This window comes from Hydractinia symbiolongicarpus, chromosome 8, assembly GCF_029227915.1.
Source record: "Hydractinia symbiolongicarpus strain clone_291-10 chromosome 8, HSymV2.1, whole genome shotgun sequence".
Lineage (NCBI taxonomy): Eukaryota > Metazoa > Cnidaria > Hydrozoa > Anthoathecata > Hydractiniidae > Hydractinia > Hydractinia symbiolongicarpus.
Window position 1 is genome coordinate 17,606,213 of NC_079882.1, and position 22,921 is coordinate 17,629,133.

Below are 22,921 nucleotides of genomic sequence, written 5' to 3' on the forward strand. Positions count from 1 at the left end.
ACGTTGTCGAATCTGCTCCTTTAACAGCATATATTTTTGCTTCTCTTGGTTTATTAGTGAAAATACATAGTCGGATATAATTCCATTCTCAATCGCCCTTGATATCAAATCGACAATACTATTCGGCTTAGTCTCTGCAAGGAGTGTTATTGAATCATGTTTTTTACGTTTATAGTTCAATTTCTTCCCACCTTGTTTTAAGGCAGTCTGTCCTAATCCAACGGCAATGCTGATTCCTCCTATCGCGACGGCCAGAGGTACTCCGATGCCGCTGAGCATACTAGCGATACCTACGCCTGATGTTATCACGCTTATGGCGAGCAATCCGTGGTCCATGTAGTATACCCAAGTCTCATGCATCCTAAATTTCTTACTGAGTTTTTCTCGCTGCTTGACCTCACAAACTGTTCGATCTCTTCTATTTTCTTTAATCGATACACGTGCCCCTCGTTATTCTCATGATCCGGTGCACTTGGTGGTAAGCTCGGGTATAGCTTGGTAATATCTGTCATATTCATTGTATGAGCAAGTGCATGGTAATTCCCACAAACGAAACGTTCTTATCATGGTGATGTTCATCTGTTAACATAAAATTTAGCTGATCGGTCGAGCCTTTTAAAGGAAGGTAAACAGGATTGTCGAAACTCCATCTCACCTCATCTCCCCAAGCAGTAAGCTCTTTGAGTGAAAGAATTGATAATATATGTGATTTTCTACCATTAAGAAGGCATCTGTCCTCAACGATTTGGTGACAAACAAGTCTAAGCCTCTGGTATACATCAGTCTTGTATAAGCTATCATGATCGCCTTTAATGAACATTGATTTGGTATCAAAATTATATCCCATAAGATCCGTCAGTGTTTTATCAATTATCGCAACATATCCTTTGCTAACTCTGACTTTACATACTCCATTTCTGAGTACAAAAAGTTTAATTCTTCCTCCTGCATGTTCGTTTACTATAGCAGCTAGATCTTCTATTCTATATAGGCCTTTCTCAATGCCGATAAGAGTTTCAAAAGCCCCTATGCTAAAATCTCCATCATTGGTCGATCCGGGTGTCGCTTTGTAAATCTTGATATCGTTATTTTTTCCGAAAAGATTCAGCCACGTAGCTCTAATGCTGATCGACTTCAATGCGATCATAGTATTCTGCTCTAGGTAATCCTCAAATATCGTAGGTTTGTCTATATCTGTTATATACAATTGTTTCGTGTTTCTTTAAAGAAACATGAATATCTATTCGTATAATCCTTTAGCAAGGTACAAGTCTAATAGAGGCGACTGGCCTCTCGGTATAACTAACTTGGAGCATCAGGACCTCTACGTGTCTACGAATCAGCACATTTCTGTGGCATTCCCACAGTTTACCATGTATCCCATCAAAGTTCCCACTAACCTGTTGAACGAGCCCGTGAGTATAAATTGGAAAGGCCAAGCCTTGAGTTATTGGAATATCCAGGTCAATTTCGCTTGCCATTGCGCGACAACGGCATTAGGCATATCTGCTCAGCACATGAGTGGCTCCGTACCCCTTGTCAATTCAATTTTTAAATTCCACGTATATTACCATATGAGACGTATTTTAGCGAGAATGAAGGTACCTATTCCCTACGAGGGAGGCTTTTCTCAATATGATAACCCATACTCGAGCTCAGGATACGCCCAGGTATGCCGCGAATACGGTGCAAATCCTAATAGCCTCTACAAATTCAAAGCCTTGGTATCATCGTTAACAGACGGAAGGTAGTGGCCACAGGTTAACGGCGATTGGACCAAGTTTATCACTCCCACTAGCCAGGGTCTGACATCGGAAGGTCTAACCAAGCTTAGCGAAAGTATACGCGTCTATGTTGTCTTATTGCTAGGGTCTCAAGCGAGTGCCAAGGCCTCCTTACTCGGTTCTGGTGCGGATAACTATACAGCGAGGCAAATATTATTGCAGAAATTCGAGGCCCTGATTCAACGTGAGGAAAACGTAGGTAAAGACATTACGGAATTTCAAAATGTGCTCCAGTATGCACATACTCCAGTAAACGTCGTCATGCCCATCGTTTACATGCTACCCTCCAATATGGACCCCCTCATTGGAAAGATTGTTGGATATAACAATAACGTTCTAATCGCCCCCTCTGGGATAGGTGTAGGTGTAGAGCTAGATCTGAATACCAAAGCTGTCGAGCATGAGGCATCCTTTACTATACCTCCTAGGCAACATATCAAGAAAACCACGCCGGATACCAAGGAAGACCTTAGGCAGCATTCGGATATCAAAGCTGTTATCATAACAGTTAGCGTGGAAGTTATTTTAATGTACATATGCTTTAAGTAAATCTAGTGTATTGTTTAAAGCACTAGACTCTCTACGATCTCTTATCATCCTTCCTCCCTACGTAAGCCACCACGATACCCACAGCTCCTGCAATTGCTAGGTAGAGGTGTCTCGCTACATATTCCACGACTTTGGCAGCTACCCTAAAAAAGAACGACACCACGCTGCCAATGATTCCAGGAAGAGCTGCACCTGCCTTGCCTGCCAAATATTTGAGGAACTTTCCGAGCCTTTCCAGCTGCTCTTGAACAAACCCTTTGCCTGCAGCACTACTTCCTCCAGCACCAGCTCCTGCTGCCCCACTAACACCTGTGAGCGCCAGGACGATGGTAGAGACTATCAATCCAATAGCAGAAGCGATGCTCGCTATAGTTATCCCTTGCTCTTTGAAGAGAATAGTCAGCTTCTTCCTTAGCGATGTGTCATCTCCAGCTATTTTCATGAGGGTCTCTTTGATATTTTTCAACTGATTGCGGACATCCTTATCCAAATTTTTTTGTTGCTCCTCGGATACACCCGGCGTAGCTTTCTTTGTCTTTAACCTCTTTAGTTTACCGCTGAGAGTCTTAAGATCGCGCTTAAACCCCCTTTTTCACGTTCATCTAAGGCTTCGGTAAAGGAAGTATCGTCCATCAAACTCTTCGTTTCATCAAGCACGTTCTCGAGTAATGGCAACATCTCGATGTCACCAGGGTTGTCCTCGATGGTATCAATATTATTCAAGAGTCCCTGCGCCATCTTTTTACTACCTTTGTGTGGTGTGGTATAGTCAGTCAACCCCATGGTTCGCAACCTACCAGCGCCAAAGGCTTTTTTTTATCGCACCCATGGCTCTCAACTCACCATTTTGTTGTGTAAGCTCTATACCATCGTAGGTAAGCTGATTACCTTCTATTGTAAAGTTATCATAGTGTTTGGCATTCGGTTTCCCCGGCTCCTCACTAAGACTTTCGTATAGACTATCAACTTTTGATATCAGTATTTCCCGCCTTGCCGCTAGAGTGTCACCTCGTGAAGGTGTTGCGGGCTCAGTGCTTGTTCCTTGAATATCCTCGGGTCGAAGGATATCGCTGTCACTGCTGAACTCCTCAGGCTCCTCTTCTATATCTCCCTCCGGCGTAAAATCTGGTTCAAACGCTGGATTTATAGGCATTTTATTTCAACCCCAGAAACATATAATAAATATGTTTGGAAAGATACTTAATCCCAATAAGGAGATCAAAACAATGATGGCGATGAAGGGTAAATAGCAGAGGGTGAGGATAAACCATATACCAAGCACTATAGGCCCAAATTTGTATGTGGACATTCCTAACCTTGGTCAAAATGATGTGATTTTTCCCGGTTCAATCAAGTTGCTTTTTGTCTTGGAATTGACTGGTACAAACACCAATCGTACCATCGTTAGCAATATCGGTAAGACCCTGGTCCAAAACCTTCGCATAAGCCAGAAGGTCCAGGACTCGCTGCGTTTTTCCACATCCCGTGGGCCCACTAAGAATTGCCGTATGGGATTCCTTGATAATATCTAGCATTTTATTCTTCGTATATATACCACGGGTATATATATACGAAATTTACATGTGCTTTTATTTACTTAGTTTTTGGGACTATACTCGCGGGCAACCACCCCTTGCTTACGTCCATCTCACGACTGCCTCGCCCTGCGGTGAAATATGCGATAATCTTCATAACGTCGTTCGTATCTAGCTTAGTACTAGGGCTCGAGATTCCTAAAAATCGCTTACCAAGCATCGCGTAATCGTAAGTGAATCCAAGGTCTACAACACTTTCGTACACCATGTCTATAATCTCCTTTTGCTGAGGGGTAACATTCGAACTCATGGTTTATTATATGTCTATCGCATGTGGAAAATATCAATATCTGGCTTAGGCTCCTGCCTAACGCCACTGCAGCAAACTGCTGGGTAACCGCGGTTTTACGAGTAAAATATATGACACCTCCGATACAGGCGATCGCGAGTAGGCCTCCAGCGCCATATAGATAGACACTGCCCGACTGTATAGAACTGGTTTTGACTGGAGGTTGTACAACACCCTCTTGTTGTTTAAGATCTTCCTTCCTCTTCTTCATCAATGCAGCTAACTTGTGACCCTGTGCGACTCTCCCCGGATGCTTTACTGGCTTTGTTATAACCCTCTCTTCTTGTAGCTGTTCAGTGCTCATTTCTTTATAAGTCGTGAGACTTATAAAATCACTTTCTTTTTGCATTAAGAACGAGGGATAGACCCTGTTCCTCCAGGTTCTCTATAGTCTCTTTTATCGCTGTGATTATAGCCTCGGGAGTATTTAGATCTCTCTCAAAATATCTCATGAACTCCCTAAATGTTATAGGTTCTTTCTTGGGTGAAATTATTCCGAGCTTCCTCTGTTGGTGGTTCCATTCGGCTAGTCTCTTACCTGCCGCAACCCTTTCCGGGTGTTTTTTGTTTAATTTAACAATTTTTTCGATGGTCTCGGTTTATTGCTGGTTTATAATAATACTACACGCGCTGCTCATCTTTTTGTTGCTCCTCCTCAATCTCTCTCTTCTCATCAGTGGACTTTGAGAGCGGGGTGTGATTTATCGTGTGCGCGGCTACTAAAAGAGGCGCGAGGAATCGACCAAAGGCTGTGTAAACGAGAATACCCAAATCAGCCATCTTTTCCCTAATAACAGGGTCGTTTTCTAAATCATAACGAAGATCCTCGGGACTATCAAGCGGTGAAATATTGCCTATGACCTTCGTATACATACTTATGGCATGGGTACTGAGAGCTTTGGCAGTCTTTGTTCCTTTCTCATGGAGATCGCGTTGAATATACTCATTATATATTTTCTCGTTAACTGCAGGCGATGCTTTGTCCAGGAAACCTTCGCTACATTTTTTAGGCAGTAAATGTGGCTTGGTCTTTCGTATATCTTTGACGTTTAACGTTTGTCTATTTTTTGATCAACAGCCCCGGCTGGAGTGTCAACTACATCAAATATCTCCGATAAATCGTGAGCCATGTTTATCAAACGTCTGTACTGGTAGAAACAAGCAATGATTTCTACGTATGGGAGGAGTATCAATATCGGTAACAATAACTCCATTTAATTGCGGCTTTGTGTAAAGGTAATGTCTCACAACACCCTTAGATAAAGCGCGCTAAATTACTCTGATATGGATCGATGGCCTATCGATTGATTTTCATTTTTCCACAATGGCTGCATGTTGGTATAATGTAACCGCGCGAGCTGTATCTCCCTACTAGGTGGAACACCATTTTTTCGATATTTAATAGGGATTTTGTGATCGAATTCCCACTACCCTCGGTTTCCCCAGCACATACCATCCGAAAATTGAGCCTGAGTATGGCCAATAAATGTGCAGATCCCACACCCAAGATACTCTGTGGATGCTATCTCAGTGTCTCTGTTTAGAGCATCGCGAATCCTATTTAGAATGAGGTGATGCATATATCCAGGGAAATCGCATTCCTTACAATGACCATGCTGTTTCCCATGGTGGCATTTATTGCGTTCCCTTGTCGCCTTCATGCCGTCGAGGCATTTGATGCACCATTTTGTCCATTCGCCATTCCGTTGGATCTTAAAATTATCAAAAGAACAAGGTTTTTTACAGCTTGTACAGCATTTAGTATCCTCCATTTGTTGTTGTATACACTATCAATATATACAAACTTTGGGACAATATTCATCATTTATAAATCTAATGGTTTTGTATGTATACGATCCTCTAGCACTACCCTTTTATCATAGAACGCCGATAGCCCTAGTTTGTTTTGCTGATACGTTACCATTCCCTGGTTATGAACCCGGAAGCCCACATTTTTTTGCATTATCCAGCTCTCCCTTCAGTGCTTTTATATATCTAGACCACGTCACTTCATTCTGTCTTTTGGACATACCTTTGCAGGAAAATTTCGTGCCGTTTTTACATTCAACGAAGTAACATTTGGCGGTCAAGGCAATCATTCTCGAACCAATGAATTCTTCTTTGAACAAGCCTCCGGTTCTGCTTGAATATTTATCGGTGACTAACCAGTTTTTAACATCCTCATTATACTGCTTGATTAATTCGAGGCGAACAACATCACGTAGGTTATCTCCAGAGATCGCGAAATAAGCACTATCGGTGTCCATATAAAGGTACTCGTAGTTTTTTCGATCTACGTATTTGTCGAGAAAATTATAATAGAACTCGAGCATCCGCAATTTAGCTAGCTGATACACAAGGATTCCACATTGGTACGCTCTATTTATGGAAACGCCTTGTTTAACCCGCCTTACTTCGTACGCCTCTCCAATCTCTTCCAAATCCTCCAAATATGGGCTTCTCATTGCAGCATCTACCACCTTCTCATCTCGCGTAAATGTAGTATTTGCATGTCTCGCCAGGTCCTCTATCCTTTTGCCGTAAAAACTGTTCCCCTTCAGCTTTGCAGTATCACCAGCGATGCGCTTATCAGGGTGTTTATCAGCTTGGCGACGCGCATCCGTTATTTCCTCAGGGAACCAAGCGAATGGTTTACCACGTGAGTACTTGAGTATTTGATAACAAGCTGTAATTTTTAATCCATGATTCAGGTACCACTTAAGCAGGTCAGTACAAAGCAGGATCTTCTCAGTTTTCATCACTCCCAACAACTTCCTGTTACCGGGGTACGTTTTTGCCCTGTCTTGTTTAAATAATCGTGCATATGCTGAGGAATTTGATTGTCAGCGATCTCTCTAACCACAAATAACGGAGACATTTCACTGAATTTTTCATGCAACTCAGTAGGCACCTCAATGTCAACTTGGGCAAACCCGAAGAGCGATCCATCAGGAATGTCTCGCACCAGATCATCTATTTTTTCAGCAGGGTCTGCCCTTTTTATCAACTTCTCCTTACCAAAAGGAAAATCTTGTAGCAGAGTGCTTGGATAGAGAATGTTCGCATCATTCTCTCTTAAAAAACTCATGTCTGAACGTCTGGTAATCAATTGATAGTGTGTTTTGATCACTGAGTGTGCTATAAAACGCCTCATGATCGACTGGTCCCACATGATTCAACTTTTCGTAGCAGGTCAACCACTCATATGGAAACATTAATTTTTTAAGATCACAATCCAATGATTTGCACCATCTTTCATAACTCAAGCCTGGCGCGAGGAAAATTTTAATATCGATGAATTTGAACTTTGAAGTGGTAAGAAACATATAATCGTTGTCTTTTTTCGCCACTTTGGCACCATCCGCAATTTGTTCGACAAAATATCGCTTTATCATATTGATATCGTACTTACCGCTGTTAAAACCGATCACCGTCACTTGGTTTATCCATTCGTGCCAAGCATTTTGAGTTTGTTCCGGGAGCATATCGAAATCATCCGGCTTGGGATATATACGTTCAACTTCTTGGACAATACGGACTGCTCTAGTTGCTCGACAAATATTTGCACAAGCACCTTTGGGTCTTCATTCATGATGAATGTTGGATGTTCTTGTAGACTATCGTGAATGGCTACGCTGACGGGTATATGCTCTAATATATATTTTAGATAAGACGTTTGCTGCTGGTTCAATGGTGCCAGAAGAGCCTCGAAATCAAAAACGATGAAATGGGAATATGGTCTAAATTCTTTCTTGAATAACCTCTTAACCTTGGGAGGATTTTCACATTCCCATGTAGTAACCAGGTTGTAGCCTAAATTCCGAATGTGGTCCTCTTTGAATTTTGTGCGATTTAAATTATTTTTATCTGCGTTGGTTGGCTGTGGTTGACATGGGCGTCCATGCCATTTACAGTCGTGGTATTCATATACTGTTTTTGTGTGAGGATCATACCATCTACCCTATAAACTTCCCTACTACCATTGCGTATTACGCGCTCTCCCCCATGTCCACAAAGAGCATGATGTATATGTCGGCCTGTTTGCTCTGATATAGCTTCAATCCATTGGCATGTCGCGTAACTGAAACCCTTATCGGGATAAAATACCTTTTCAGAGCTACTCTGCATCCGTTCGATCTTTTCACCTTTGCAAATGATCTTGGTTTTGATACCTTCGCATTCATTTTGTTTGTGTCGTGTGAGGTTTTCCGATCTGTTGAATCTTTGTGTACAAACCTCGCATTCCCAATGCTGCGTCAATACATCCATTTTCTTGATATAAAAACAATGGCCCTGCATCATACCAATATTGATCGTGTCTAAGTCTTTTTTGTATTGGCCTTGTCCATATACGAGACGCCATGGGGCCTTATCGTTGTTTGTTTTTGGTTCAAAGACTCTGATATTAATTTTGAATTTTTTAGCTATACCTTCCAAGTACACGAGCCTCGTAGCCCTTCCCTCTTCCCTCTTTAATTTAGGTTGCTCGTAGTACTCACGAGCTAATTTGAGGGCCGTCTTTGTAAGGAACACTGTCCCTCTTTTTACATCCGCTCTCTCCCTTACAGCTAAACGCCTCCAGAAGCATAGATTGTCCGTTTAAACATCTTCACCGTCCATGGCATAGTTACATCTTTTTCCGCGCAGCCAATCTGGTAATGATCCACATCCAAGTAGGGGTTCTCTCGTAGAAATTATCTTGATCTGAACGTGCTTGAATATTATTTTACCTTCATATGCTCCTGGTCCGCATGTCCCAAATCCAGGCGCTTCATCTCACATTCATCGATGAAGCCTGGATTTCGGCCATGCTTGATATTGACCCGTAGCTCTTGGTTTTGTGATAATTCGCAACATCTCCGCCGCCTCGGTAAATATCGCAGTCGAAGCTGTACATTACCTTCACACGCATGTCTACGTGTGGTGTGATTTTTCGCATAATGGTATCTGTCAATGGCTGGTTAACGTTATTATTAAACCTCCATGTTTTGATGCGGTTTCCGTCTTCTATCATTTCCGTGCAACACATTCTCTAGGCAAAATATACTAATATAGTATAAGTGTATTCCGTCCTTAGTATTACATATGCGGTATATTTACGAACAGGTTAATTAATACATATACGGTATATTTACGGCAAAGTCAATTAATACATACACAGTATATTTACAAAACGGGAGGTGCCATTATGGACAGCAGGATCAATCCTGCCAGCGTAGCTAGGGTTGTTGTTATCAGGTTATTTTTTCGATGAACAAGAAGTTTCTGCACGTAACGAAGCTAGCTAGTTTAGCTACTTAATTTTATTTTAGCTAACTCATGTAACTGCTGGATAAGCTAGCTAGTGCAGCTAGTATAGCTAATGTAGTGGGTTTGCTGTGTACTGGTGTGGCTAGAGCTAGCTAGCTAGCTAGCTATTCTTAAGTCTCCAATAGTGCTCACCATACTTTATATATTAGTTTTCGGAAATTATTTTAGCAAGGACATCCTTCTTCACTTCTTCCACTCTCTCCCTCCCCACCACTAATAATATTTTTAGGTTTTTGCCACCATCTAGAGCCCCCTGAGAGGGTGACATATAATACATAGCAACTATTTGGTTTTCCATGTCAAGTCGGGTAACTTTGATAGGATTTGAGACATAAACAGAGATAAAATCCACTCACAGCCTTCTCATGCCACCATCTTTCGTTTCAATAACACTCTACCCCGGGTTCGTCGATTTCTAATGTTAACCCGCGGTCGACCTAATGCCGACGTCTGCATTTCGTAATGTTCCGCGCTATCAAAGTTACCCGCAGGTGTCCGGTTACTTTGATAACCATACAGAAAGCACCTTTAGGCTGCGAATTTCCCAATTTCAGAATGCTCATGATGATTCTATTACCTTATAAGGCAATAACGATGAAAATAGAACATACGAGGCCGTATCTTCGTTATCACGTTCGAATAAAAACACGCTGACACAAGGCAAGTAGGCGAATAAATTTTATTTTTAAAAAAATGTGAGTGTTTTTATTTGTATTATTATTATTTCATTTTCTTTTGCACTGTGAAAAACTCACTGACTCTTTCGTTTTCCTCTTACTTAGAATGCCGTCAGTTTATAAGCGTAAGCCTGGCTCTCGAGCTTACCGCACGCAGTACAGCCAAGAAACGCTAGAGGCCGCTTTGAAGGAGGTGAGAAATGGTAAAAGTGTGTTCGCTGCATCAAAAGAATTTAAAATACCGTATGGTACGTTATACAATTATTCTAAAGAAAATCCCATTCACGAAAAAGGACGACCGGGAAGAAAACCTGCCTTATCTGAAGAAGAGGAGAACACTTTAGTTGAGTTGATTAGTCACCTTACGTCTTGGAAGTTTCCAATTGATTCTTTCAACATAAAACAGATTGTACACTCATACTTAATGAAAAAGAACATTACAGTGAAGCAATTTAAGGATAACTGGTAAAGATTGGTTGGCGGCTTTTATAAAACGTCACAACCTGACCAAACGGGTCTCCGACAACGTCAAACCAGCACGAGCGGAAATTACACGTGAAGTAATTATAGATTTCTTCAATAATTTGGAAGAACTCTATGACGAAAATATTACACCAGACTGCCTATTCAACTATGACGAAACCAATGTAACAGACGAACCACACAACAAAGCTGTCATTGTACCCAGAGGTTTGAGACGGGTTGAGCGGAAAATTGACCATTCGAAATCTGCTGTCAGTATCATGTTCACTTGCTCCGCAGACGGAACTCTCTTGCCTCCCTTTGTCGTTTACAAATCGCAAAATGTTTACGAAGGTTGGACGGCAAATGGACCTACTGGTACAAAATATGATTGTTCAAAGAGTGGGTGGTTCGACCAACGAACATTCGAGAGGTGGTTTTTCGAAGTTTTCCTCTCTCACGCTGTCAGTAAAAAAGTAAAAAAGATCTTAATTGGTGACAATTTAAGTTCCCACTTCAGCGCTAATGTTATCCAGGCATGTGAAGAAAATATAGTAGTATTTGTAAGTCTTGTGCCAAATGCTACGCATCTGTTGCAGCCACTCGATGTAGCTGTATTTGGACCGTCAAAACGTTTGTGGCGAACCGTTTTGGAGGAATGGCGGAAGGAAAGTCGAAAGAAAGGCTCAATCCCGAAAGAAGTCTTTCCTCTCCTTCTTCGCCGATGGTTCAATGGGATGCAGGAAAAAAAAAGAAAACGTAATAGCAGGATTTAGGGGCACTGGATTATGGCCATTAAATCCAGGAGAAGTATTGAAACGTCTTCCGCAAGCTCAAAGCGAACGGAGTATCTCCGAAGCGTTTGGAGAAAGTGTCGCAGAATTGCTGAAGGAGCATATTGGTTGCAACAAAAATCCCCCAAAACGCAAACGTGGGCCAAAGGTTGCACCAGGAAAACCTGTGACATCGTCCAGTTTAAAACAACCGGTTGCTGGCCCGTCACGAAATACTGATATAATGGAGGGAGACGAGTTTTCAGAAGAAGAGGAAGAGGACGTGTGCAAAATTAGTCACTGTGTTGATCCGCAATCCGACGACGATAGCTCCGATGACGAGGAAGTTCAATGGGAAGGTTGCGATCATTGTGATTCCTGGTATCACGCAAAGTGTTTAGGGAAAGTTTCTGCTACGCGATATTGTAATTGTGAAAATAGTTAAGTTGTTGTGATATGTATATATCTTTATAATATACAATCGTATAAATACAAATACAAAATGCGTAAATATTTCGCACAATATTTACAACTTTTTTTCGTCCGTTCTATCCTCTTTTTCTTCGACTATCCTCGCTATCACCAATGAAATAGATATCCTGTTGTATTGGTCCATCCTTCTTGCTCCTTTATTTCCGTTTACCTTAGAAAACAGGTAATATAATTGACAAAATCGCCTGCTGCAAAACTAAATGATTCAGTTACTACATATTGCGTAAAACAAAAAATAGAGAACTGGCAACGAAATGTGCACTCGGCTACCGGCAAAATATCACAACTTTCAATAAAATATGGCGCTATTCATCAACGGGACTAGGCATTAAAGACTGACTTTTCTCCGACCTTAAAAATTATAATTTTCGTCGCTCTCCGTTTTTCTCTCCTCCGTTATCATAATTTATTTCCCTCATACTATGCATGATATATATTATGCAGAACTATTGTACATAAATAATAAAACACGTTAAATATAACGTTCAATGTATATTTATAAAGTTAACAAAGTTTAAAGGTGAAGAAATAACACTAGTTTTAAAGGTATTCTCCTTCAACGTTTTTCAACATTATTGTGACACTGACAGTACTTTTTCAGCTTCACTACAACACTCGCACCTCCATATCTCTTCACTTTTCTCGCTTTCAAAGTCGACACATTCCCTGAAATGATAAATGTTGTATTCCACAATTTCAAGAATGTACTGCAAGCAGTGAGAAACTGAAGAGTCAACACTTACCAATGAAACCAAATGTTGCATCCGTCGCAAGCGATCATGTTGGTGTATTTTGGTTCCCTACATACCAGACAACTCCAATCATTTTTGAGCTCTTCCACTACGAATACAGGAAATTGATATCAAAATACTAGCACAATGCCATGAAATTTTTACATACTTCATATCACTCACCCTTCTTTCGCAAAATTTCCCATGCTTCGGTATCAAAGTATTTACGCAACCGTTCCGTCTCCATGTTAAGTACATCGCCCTCCAACTCGAAATCATCGATGAAATCTTTTGGCGTAAGTTCTTCATTCATTTGTGTTACTGCAGATTCCTTTAAACCAAGTCGCTTGAGCATATTCTGTTCCACTAAAGTAAAAAGAAGTAAGTGCAAAAAGAGTTATGCAAATTCAAAAGTTCCTTCTTGTGAACAAACTCGTTTCCAGCTTCTTAGGTTTTTCCATCGTGTGCAATGAAAGAATACTTAAGAAGCTGGAAACGAGTTTGCCTTGTAAATTCATTGCAGTATAATAACTTTCCAAACCTTTTCCCGGTTGTTGCATCTTCTTCTTCACTTCTCGCTTTGTCTTCTTACAACTGTTCCTCTTCACCAGAACCTTTTTTTCTTTCTCACTTTCGACTTCTTTTTCATTTTTCTCACAACCATCCTCCTGAATTAGATTCTTTTTTTCTTTCTCACTCTTCACTTTTCTCTCTTCCTGCTTACAACTATCTTCCTTTGATAAAACCTTTTCTTCTTCACTTTTCAAGACCTTTTCCGTTTCATTCTTGTCATCTTCATTTCCCAGCGAAACCCACCATTCTCTCTCCATATCAAACATACTGCTCTTCTCTTCTGTCGATGGTTTAACCAAGCGTATGTTCTTCTCTTTCTTCTTCTTTTTCGTTGAATAAAAACGCCTTTGCGTTTCAATATTTTTGTTACCCGGGCTCTTCAATTTGCTCTCAATCAGCTTTACCTTCTTGTGTTCCTTCATGCAAAGGAAGGAGTTTTTCAAAACGAAAAGTTGACGCGAACAACTGCGTCATCTGAAGTCAAATGAATTAAAACAGTAAGATAATTTGAAAAAGAAAATTAAAACCATTTTCAATTTTCTCTTTTGATTATACAAACCTGATTGGGGTGAATGCCTTTTTCTGTCGACTCCATTCTCTTCGTCGGACGAATCTACGAATATGTGAAATAACGTTAGAATTACGAACACACAATGAAAAAATAGTATTCAAAAATTGAGTGAGCTTTCCTACCAATGAGAATAGGCTCATATTTCTTCTGTTCTTTTAAATCGACTTTTCCTAAAAAAAGGAGAATATATAACTAGTAATATATAGGATTCAATTTCATTAAAACGAAAGACACTGGGAATGAGGTTGCGATCACATCCACACTAACATTGCGACTTCAAACAATATGACGAAATAACTATTCAGAATAGTCTCACAATCGCATTTATGATCATTCGATCATACATTGTAATATACAATAGAAAAAAACTGAATGGAAAAATTCAAGTTGTATACAAAAATGGCATAGGGAGTATGTTCAGGTTTCTTTTTTTTTTTCACCTTGTTAGAAAGTTTATTTCTGTTTGCAAACAGCATGATGTGCATCCCCATAAGTATTTAAACATAGTGTAAAAAACTTACCACTTGTTTCATCAGTTTCCATATCGTGAATGATAGTAGTCGATAAGTTAGTTCCCACAACGACGAAGAGAGAACGTGATTCAATTAATGTATAAGAAGTATAAAATATATAAAATAAATAAGTATAATAAATAAAAACGTCGTTAAAATCCAATGATCTCAATGCGTGATCGATATTGGATGATAAATTATAATAAACACTGTTTCGAAAAACGTTCCGAAAGCACAAACACTCTTCACTATCTTTTCCCGCGCGAAAACATATAATTATGCATGATGTAATTCAAAATATTAATTATACAATTTTATTTCTAATTAGGGTCGGAGAAAAGTCAGTCTTTAATGCCTAGTTCAACGGGTTTGTTTATTCATGTATCTATCTATCTATCTATCTATCTATCTAGGAAAGTCATTATCAAAGTTACCCTCCCTATCAAAGTTACCCGACTTACCCGGTAATTAGCTAGCTGGCTATGCTAGCTTTTATTGTTAAGGCATAAAATTGAGTGAAGTCAGAGATAACACACAATTGAGGAATCCCCCAAATTCCACATTTATAAAATTATATATATATAGCTATATATAGCTATATATATATATACTATGTATTTATAGACTTGTAGAAATCCTGGGGGATTCCCAGCACTTTGCTAGTTCATTTATATACATAAGTGGCACACTGTTGTTGCACATCTGGTCACTGTGCAACGTTACTTTTCTCTATTTTTCTAATTCTACATTCATGACAATGATTAATTTATGACCAGGCAGTATGAGAATCCTGGTTATATAGCTAGCTAACACCCTGATCAGGGGATATATTTACACCAAAGTGTAATTTTATATTGAGTGGATACACTTCAATTTGCAAAGCTGTTTGAACATTGGGGTGAATAGTCTTTTTTGATTTGCCCTGTATGAAATCCTTGTGGATTTTCCCGGGAGGATCTTGGTATATATCACGTTTGTGTGTGGCAAAAATATAACGTTTGTTTTTGTGATCATTTTGGTTCTGCAAACTTCACACGTTAAACAAAACATATATATATATTTTTATTTTGAAGTATATATATTGATGGAATGGACGGGAAGCTCAAGAAACATGAAAAGGGAAAGGGGTTGTCTTCAAATGTACAAAGTCAACAGATATTATTGGGGGTGATTAAAGAAAATGAGGGAAAAGAAAAGGTAAAAGAAATAGAAAGAAAAGAGGTAAAGAAAATAGAAAAGGCAAAGAAAGCAATGGAAAGTGCCATTGTTAATTATTCTAAAAAGTCAACCAAAAGGAAAAAAAAAGACAGTTGGTATATTGCTGGAAATGCAAAGGTGGAAAATAAAGCTGTCAGACGTAAAGGGGGTCCAAGTATTAAGAGACCTAATCCTTTGTTGCAAGGTAATAAGTATATATTCACTAAAGTATATATTGAATAGAAAATTTATACACAGAAAGAAGATAAGAGCACTATTTGTTATTGTTACTGTTGTTTTGTACATTATATTTTGTATATATATACTATTTATTCTGTCAATTTTTTAAATCTTTTTTTTAAACCATGATTTGTTTTAGAATCAAGTTCAGAAGAAGACATTAGTTCGAGTGCTGGAGTTTTTGGTGATAATGGAGAGAGCAACGACTCAAGTATCAAAGGTATGTATATAATATAAAATATTAATAAAGCTAACAAAAAGTGGAATGGGTACAAGGGATATTGGTTCAAATCCAATTCATCTAAACCAGATGGTAGCTCAATGCTAGAGCATTGTACTTGCCTTTCCACACTGATTGCACATTTTTTTGACAGTGTTTTATATGTATGTAGTACTAGATCAAATGTTAGAGGGAATATCAGCTGTGTCCACGGAAGATAATGCATGGAATATCCGCATTTCAAGAGCAGAATCTAACTGGGCAGATGCTAGACAGACTTTATTGTCGAGTATGATGGAACGTGAAGTCCCTAACACAGATGTATGCATGAATTGTGGAAAAAATCCAACTTCGATTGCATGCAATGATTGTGCACCTTACTGCAACTTTTGTGTGGCATGTGATTACGCGTTGCACCAAATTGATTCATGTCATAATAGAAAGGCTTTTAATGGTAACTGTTATGTCTCGCTTCGTGCCAGAGAGTCATTTCATAATATGCAAGTTATCACCATTGGTACGCCCTGTTGTTTTACTGTAAAGTTAGGAATTGATGTAAACAAGTCGGTGTGATTTGTTTTGTTTTTTCCTATAGAAAAAACGTTTTCCCTTCCCATGAGCAGATGTACACAATGCCATCATCGCTGCAGTCAGTGTGAAATCCAAATGTCCGACAGTTTAATTGCAGTTATCACCACAAATGGTATTATGCAATTCATCTATATTGTCCATATGTAATATTTATCACGTCAAAAAGTAATTGTAACACACAATCCAAGTGAGATTGATCAAAACCAGTTATTGTTGGTTAGGTTTCCTAATTTGGGTAGTGATGACGTTATTATTCCTGGGACGTCGAAACTAAGTTTTGACATTGACCTCGAGTCAAAATCTAACACAAAAAGAACATTGGTCTCTAATATTGGAAGAGCGATTGTTAAAAAGTTGGCTGTTAAGTTTGAGGGTAGCGAGATTTTGAGCATTGATGACTTTGATCTTTTTGGGTGCTACAGAGATTTATGGTTAACCAAGTCTGAAAAAAGAAATGCAATAAGACAAGGTATCATCTTTGATGAAGGGTGTGCAGAAAACTGTATGAAATTGAGGATCAGTGCTTCAGATAAAGACACATCTGATGTCTCAGACAAAGCCATTGCTGATGCATACAAAAACAAGTTTACCATTCCGCTCAATTTTGAAATGTTAGACAGCACTATCCCATATTATCAAGCTGGATTAGGTAATAGGCTCTGCTACGAAATCACATTTAACGACTACAACCGAGTTATTTATTCCAATCCCCCAACATCTGCCGCAGGTCAAAAAGTAGCCCCAGACGCTAAATATAAAATTTCCAACATATCTCTCGAATATGAGATTGTGACACAACCCAACTTGGCCAGATTTATTTCATATGAATACCAAAACATGGCTTTACTATACGATAGAATTTTGAGACATAGACAAATTAGAGTAAACAAGTCGGACACTACTTGGAATTGGTCCTTCAATACCCCTTGTAAATCTTTGAAGGGAATATTGGTTTTGTTTGAAGACGAACAAGCCTACAAACGAAATACCGGTAAATTCTACAATCCGGAAATTAAAAAGGTATCTGTCATTGTTGAAGGTAAGCCTAACCAACTTTTTGATCAAGGGATGCAGCCGTTTGAACATTACAATGAAATTTGCAAGTATTTTGCTGAAGGAAAACCAAAAGATGACAATGCCAACGAAATCCAAAAACATTTGCAATTACACGATATAAAAGTCTCTGATTACTTGACAGACAAATATGCTCTATGGTTAGATTTCAGAACCATAGATGAAAATGCTTTGCATGGGACCGGTCAACGTATTGAAAATGCAAGTGAAGGAATCACTTTACAAATTGAAAAGACCGCCGAAACTGAAGGCTCCTTAAACGCTTATATATATTTAATCATGGACGCCCAATTAAACATTCAAAACGGTGAATTTATGTCTATCTTGTATTAGTAAAATGGCGAAACAAAGTAACACACTTTACATGAAAGAGCCTCACACGGCATTATTCATTGGTCCCACGGGTTGTGGAAAATCTAAACGTGTTGTAAAATTATTAGAAAATGAATACTTTGATCACTTTGATTTCATCGTGATTATATGTCCAACATTAAGATGGAATAAAACATACAGAGAACAAAAATGGTTTTGGACTGATAAATTCGTTATTTTAATTGAGCCGGAAGGTATGTTATATGAATGGATTAAGAAAATGGACTTTTTCTGTGCTGGATACAAAACATTTTTTTGTTTTTTGTTACAAGAGTCTTGTAACAAAGCTATAAGAATACTATAGGCTCTTGCAAGACTGCTATAAGACTGCTATACAGCAAATTTCAACAAGCTCATAAGAAGATAGCAAACTCTTATACAGCAAATTTCAACAAATTACAGCACAGATACAAGAAGATATAAGAAAATTACAACAGATATAACAAAATGATAGAATATGTCAACTTCATGCTATTAAGCATCCTACTGAGCTTTTGCTATTTTTGTATTAAAAAATACCTCTCCCTAATAAAAATGGTGGAAACAGCAATCGATAATTTAATTGGACATGATATTCCAGGTCAATTTCCACCACCACCCGAGGATGATAAAAAGCAAAAATTGCTCGAGTGTGTGTTAACTGGAAATAGCAAGCTATACCTAGGGAAAATGTATACGGAAGAGCAAATTCAAAAGCTCAAAGATGAAGAGGTAAAAAAACTTTTTAGTATCTATGAAGCTAAACTATCAGGTCAGATGGTGAAGTCCTTAGGGCAATCATTCACATGTATTCTATGGGAGCTTGTACAGTCTTAGGAATAAACAATCAAGATGCATTGAGCAATGACCTGGAAAATGACCCCTTCTTAAACTCTACCCTTCAAAGATTCACATGCGACTTGTATTATAAATTCGGCTCATTATTAGCACCATTCAGTGTTGGTCTTATTACCGGAAGGCATTATATCAATGGAAGAAATTTAAACACAAATAATATAAATATAGCAGATAATAAAAATGTCAGAGGAACAGACCCCCATTCAAGTGACAACGAAGAACCCTAAAAAGGTTGAAGCAGGTAAAAGGTTGGCGGAATACAACCGTAAAAAGCGAGAAAAATTAAAACAACAGTCGATAACACAGACACAAACACACTCATCTCTTAAAGAAAGTGGAGAGGCAGATTCTACCACCAAACCAAATGAAAAGCCTATGAACTGCGCCATAGGTGGAATAATAGCTCTCAGTTTAGTTGGTGGCTTTGCTTATTTTGTGTATAAAAAGAAAGACCAAAATACCAAGCCAAATAGTGTACCTTCCCCTCCGCAAAAATTTAAAATACCTGTGAAAATAAATAAACTTGAAATGGAATAAAAGGATAATCCTGCAATATATAATCTCACAATATATAATAACATGGACATCGGTCGTCTGCGTTTTCGCTATCGGCTATTCGATGCTAGGAAAAAAGGTGTTAAAAATGTCACCTCCCTCAATTCAAAAGTTTGATTTGGAAGATACTGGAAAACTAGTTGCTATTGTTGCTGCTAGTGAAATAACAAGAGAATACTTAATTAAGCAAAAGATTTTACCTGAAAATATCAATATCTAAATATGGCTTCAATTGCAATGATGTTGGGAGGTGCTTTAGCTAACGCTTTAGCTTTCACAGGATCAAGCTATCTCTTTTCAAGTTTATCCAAAGACAGAATCGATAAGGAAAGAAAGCGACATGATTTAGCAGTTGAACAATTACAAAAAGCCCAGGTTTTATGGCAACAAAAAAGACAAGGGAGAATAGACTTTATCAATAAGCAGCTCAGACTTGAAAAGAAAGCTCAAGGCAAATTCATAGAATTAAACGATGCAATGTGCGAATATAGCAGAGTGTTTGGAGATAAACTTGAACCTTTACCACGGGAGCCTGTATTGAGCGACTTTTATACACCGAGTCAGGATCAACACGAAAGGGAATTGGCATTTATCGCGCTAAGTATGATCGGTGTCGGTGGTGCTGTGAGGTATTTTGAAAGATAAACATGGGGAGCAAAAACTATGTTACATGTATCATGTAACATATAAGCTGTAAGAGCATTAACGCTTTGTCATGAGATAGGTGTATATCAGACCTCCGATTCCAACTACCAAAGCCCACAGGTTTTGACTCAACCAACCCACCACTTCTTTCGCTCGATTGAGTATCCATGACACGATGGATCCTAATATGCCTGGTAGAGCTGCAGCGGCTTTACCCGCCAGCCTTCCCGGGAGAGACCCCAACGCCTCCAACTTGTTTTTTATCCATTCCTTTGCACCGTCCTTTTTATCATCACCCTTGTCAGGATTTTGTGAGTGACTTGTTGACCCTCCAGCTCCAGGTAACAAAGCTTCCACAAGGACACCAATAGCCATGCCAAAAGCTGTCAGAATGCTAACGATTGTGATACCTTGTTCACGGAATAATGTTCGTATCTTTTCACCCAATGTGGTATCTTTGTTGAGGACTTTAGCAATGGTTTCTCTTATGCTCGTAACCTGACTGTTTAATTTACCCTTGAGAATATCGATACTTTCCTGTCTAGTTTTCAACCCATCGTTTATTCTTTTCATTCTATCCTTAACTTCCTCTCTCTGTTCATCTGTGTATGTTGTATCATTTGCCATTTCTTCCAACTTGTTTTTCTCTCTATCAATATGCTGTTCTAGCTGAACCTTTTTTGCGACTTCACTCTGAAGACTTCCTCGTATGTTTCTCAATGCTTTATCCAATCCTAACAATTCACGCACAGGATATTCAAATAGATCATCAGTCCGAGTTGTTTCATGATCGATTGATGATTGGTGAACCAGATCTTCCGTACTATCACTTATATTTTCAATAATTGTATCCAGCTCAATGTCAGTTGCATTTGTTATTCTAGACGATGAAGGTAGTTCTTCTTGTATTTTGTTTAGCTTAATTGCTTCTCGTGTAGACAAATTATTCTCAGGTATATCAAACCCTAAATTACGCAGCCTTTTCTTGCCTAATATTTCTGCTATAGTACCAGTACTCCTTAGTCTTTCATTGTTTGTCGTCAATGGTTCGTTACGGCCCTTGTAGTATAATTCACCATCTCTAATTTCAAACAGGTCGGTATGTAGCCCCTCAGGGTTTTGCTGAAGTTTTTCTGTTAATCTATCATACAGCCCTTCAACTATTTCTTTCAAAACCCTAGTATTCAGACTGAGACCTCCGAATGATGTTTCTTTTTCACCTGATGTATGTATTTGTACGCCTGTACGGTCTCCAGTGGGTATGAGAGGAAACGTCTCATCTGTTGTTTCATCTGGCCTCCCATGGTCTTCAAAAGTGTCAATGTCAATGTCCGTCATTTTACTTATTTAGAGGGTAGTTTTTCTCTTTTTTAATAAGATAATTTCTCTCTAAAATAAAAATGAGTTTTAAGATTTATCCAAAGTTACCCACTGCTCCTGAGTATTCGAGTGAGCAAGACAAGTTTAACACAAGTATAGTGAATTCTCAACTTGAAGAGTTGATAAAATTAAAAAACAAATTCAACACCAAATATGAGAAATACAACAAAGTACTACACCGATTCACCGATTAATGCTTTTAAATGTCAGCTCAAGCGCTTTAACCATTAGCTCTGGTATTGGTTCAATAGCAACAGGCGCTACTCTTATTGAAATTCCCATTTCTGTCGGATTAGGTGGCGTGGCCCTAGCCGGCTCTATTTCCGCTAGCATTATTACAGCGTTGATTAAAAAATATCAAAAGAAACTCGACAAAGCTATGAAATTATATGATGTTGTAACATCTGCAATTGCTGTGTTTGAAACCACTATCTCACAAGCATTAAATGATGGAAAGATTACCCACAAAGAATTTCAAGCTTTGGGTGGTATATACTACGAAGCTCTGGAAAAGATGACCAGAACAGATAGAAAGATGGAGAGTGAAACACGCAGTCAGTTTGAGAAAAGTTTAATGGCGGAAATTCAAAATCTAAAAAAGACGTTAAATCCAGAACAAAGTTCGTAATATGTGCTTGTGTACCATTCATATATTTCATTTGCTATTTGAAAAATTAATAATTGAAAATGGTATAAAGAGATATAATCGCGTATATATAACCAAAAACAAACAATGGAATTTCCAACAGTTGAAACATTTGAACAAAACATCGAACAATTTGTTCCAATTATAAAGTGGAGAGAACTACCTGAAAACGTGATTTACCTTGTTAAATCTGTGAGTGTGATAGACACACCTGCGTCTAAACCTGGTTCTGGAACAGCTATGTATGCAGAGCTCCAAGACATAAAAGGAAATATATATAAGACGTGGTTGCCCTCAAAACTTTGCGTTGAATTAAAAGATTATAGTTGGGGCTCTAGGGAAGCCTTTGTCAGATCAAAAGGTCTCGAGCATTCTCAAAAGAATCATGAAAAACAGTTTTTTAATTATGACATTATGTGGCGCTAAACCCTGCAAGACAAAATCACAATCATCTTTACTAGAAACAAGTAAAGATACTTTTTATGTATCGCCCCTTTTTCACCAACCTTGCACATAATCAGGAGATAATTCTGTATCTTCAGGTATTAACATCAATTCTTCTTTTACAAAAGCTCGCCTAGGTCCATCTTGAACATAGTACATTACACGGTTACCTTGTTGCGCTATTACCTCACGCAATCTTTATGTGTTTTTTGACCATATTCTATCGGTTGCCGTCTCCGCCCATCATCATGCTCTTCACCCGGTTGTAGTAAATATCTATACAAGCCATTTTTAGGTAATTCTACTTCAGGTGGACAATTCTCTCGTTTAGTAAGAGGCACCTCTTTCATTTTAATAGCCTCTTTTGGTTTCATACCAATCATCTGCGTCTTTGTATCGTTT

General features: G+C 38.7%; 2 protein-coding genes across 3 annotated transcripts; one reads left to right on the top strand and one right to left on the bottom strand.

Annotated features, from left to right (window-relative positions):
* Positions 1-9,892: 9,892 nt before the first annotated feature.
* On the top strand, positions 9,893-10,673 carry LOC130653793 (uncharacterized). Its single transcript, XM_057456304.1, has 2 exons — positions 9,893-10,187; positions 10,310-10,673. Exon 2 carries the CDS (start codon positions 10,311-10,313, stop codon positions 10,671-10,673), a length of 363 nt encoding a protein of 120 aa, XP_057312287.1. The 5' UTR covers positions 9,893-10,187; position 10,310.
* Positions 10,674-12,349: 1,676 nt separating this feature from the next.
* LOC130654167 (caldesmon-like) lies at positions 12,350-21,387 on the bottom strand. Of its 2 annotated transcripts, XM_057456706.1 has the most exons (7): positions 14,328-16,145; positions 13,929-13,976; positions 13,795-13,848; positions 13,204-13,709; positions 12,846-13,028; positions 12,675-12,771; positions 12,350-12,597 (listed from the first exon to the last, which is right to left on the bottom strand). In XM_057456706.1, exons 4-7 carry the CDS (start codon positions 13,655-13,657, stop codon positions 12,504-12,506), a joined length of 828 nt encoding a protein of 275 aa, XP_057312689.1. In that variant the 5' UTR covers positions 13,658-13,709; positions 13,795-13,848; positions 13,929-13,976; positions 14,328-16,145; the 3' UTR covers positions 12,350-12,503. The 2 variants fall into 2 exon arrangements, with proteins under 2 accessions (XP_057312689.1, XP_057312688.1); XM_057456705.1 differs by lacking the exons at positions 12,350-12,597; positions 12,675-12,771; positions 12,846-13,028; positions 13,204-13,709; positions 13,795-13,848 and having other exon boundaries at positions 13,948-13,976; positions 14,328-21,387.
* Positions 21,388-22,921: the final 1,534 nt, after the last annotated feature.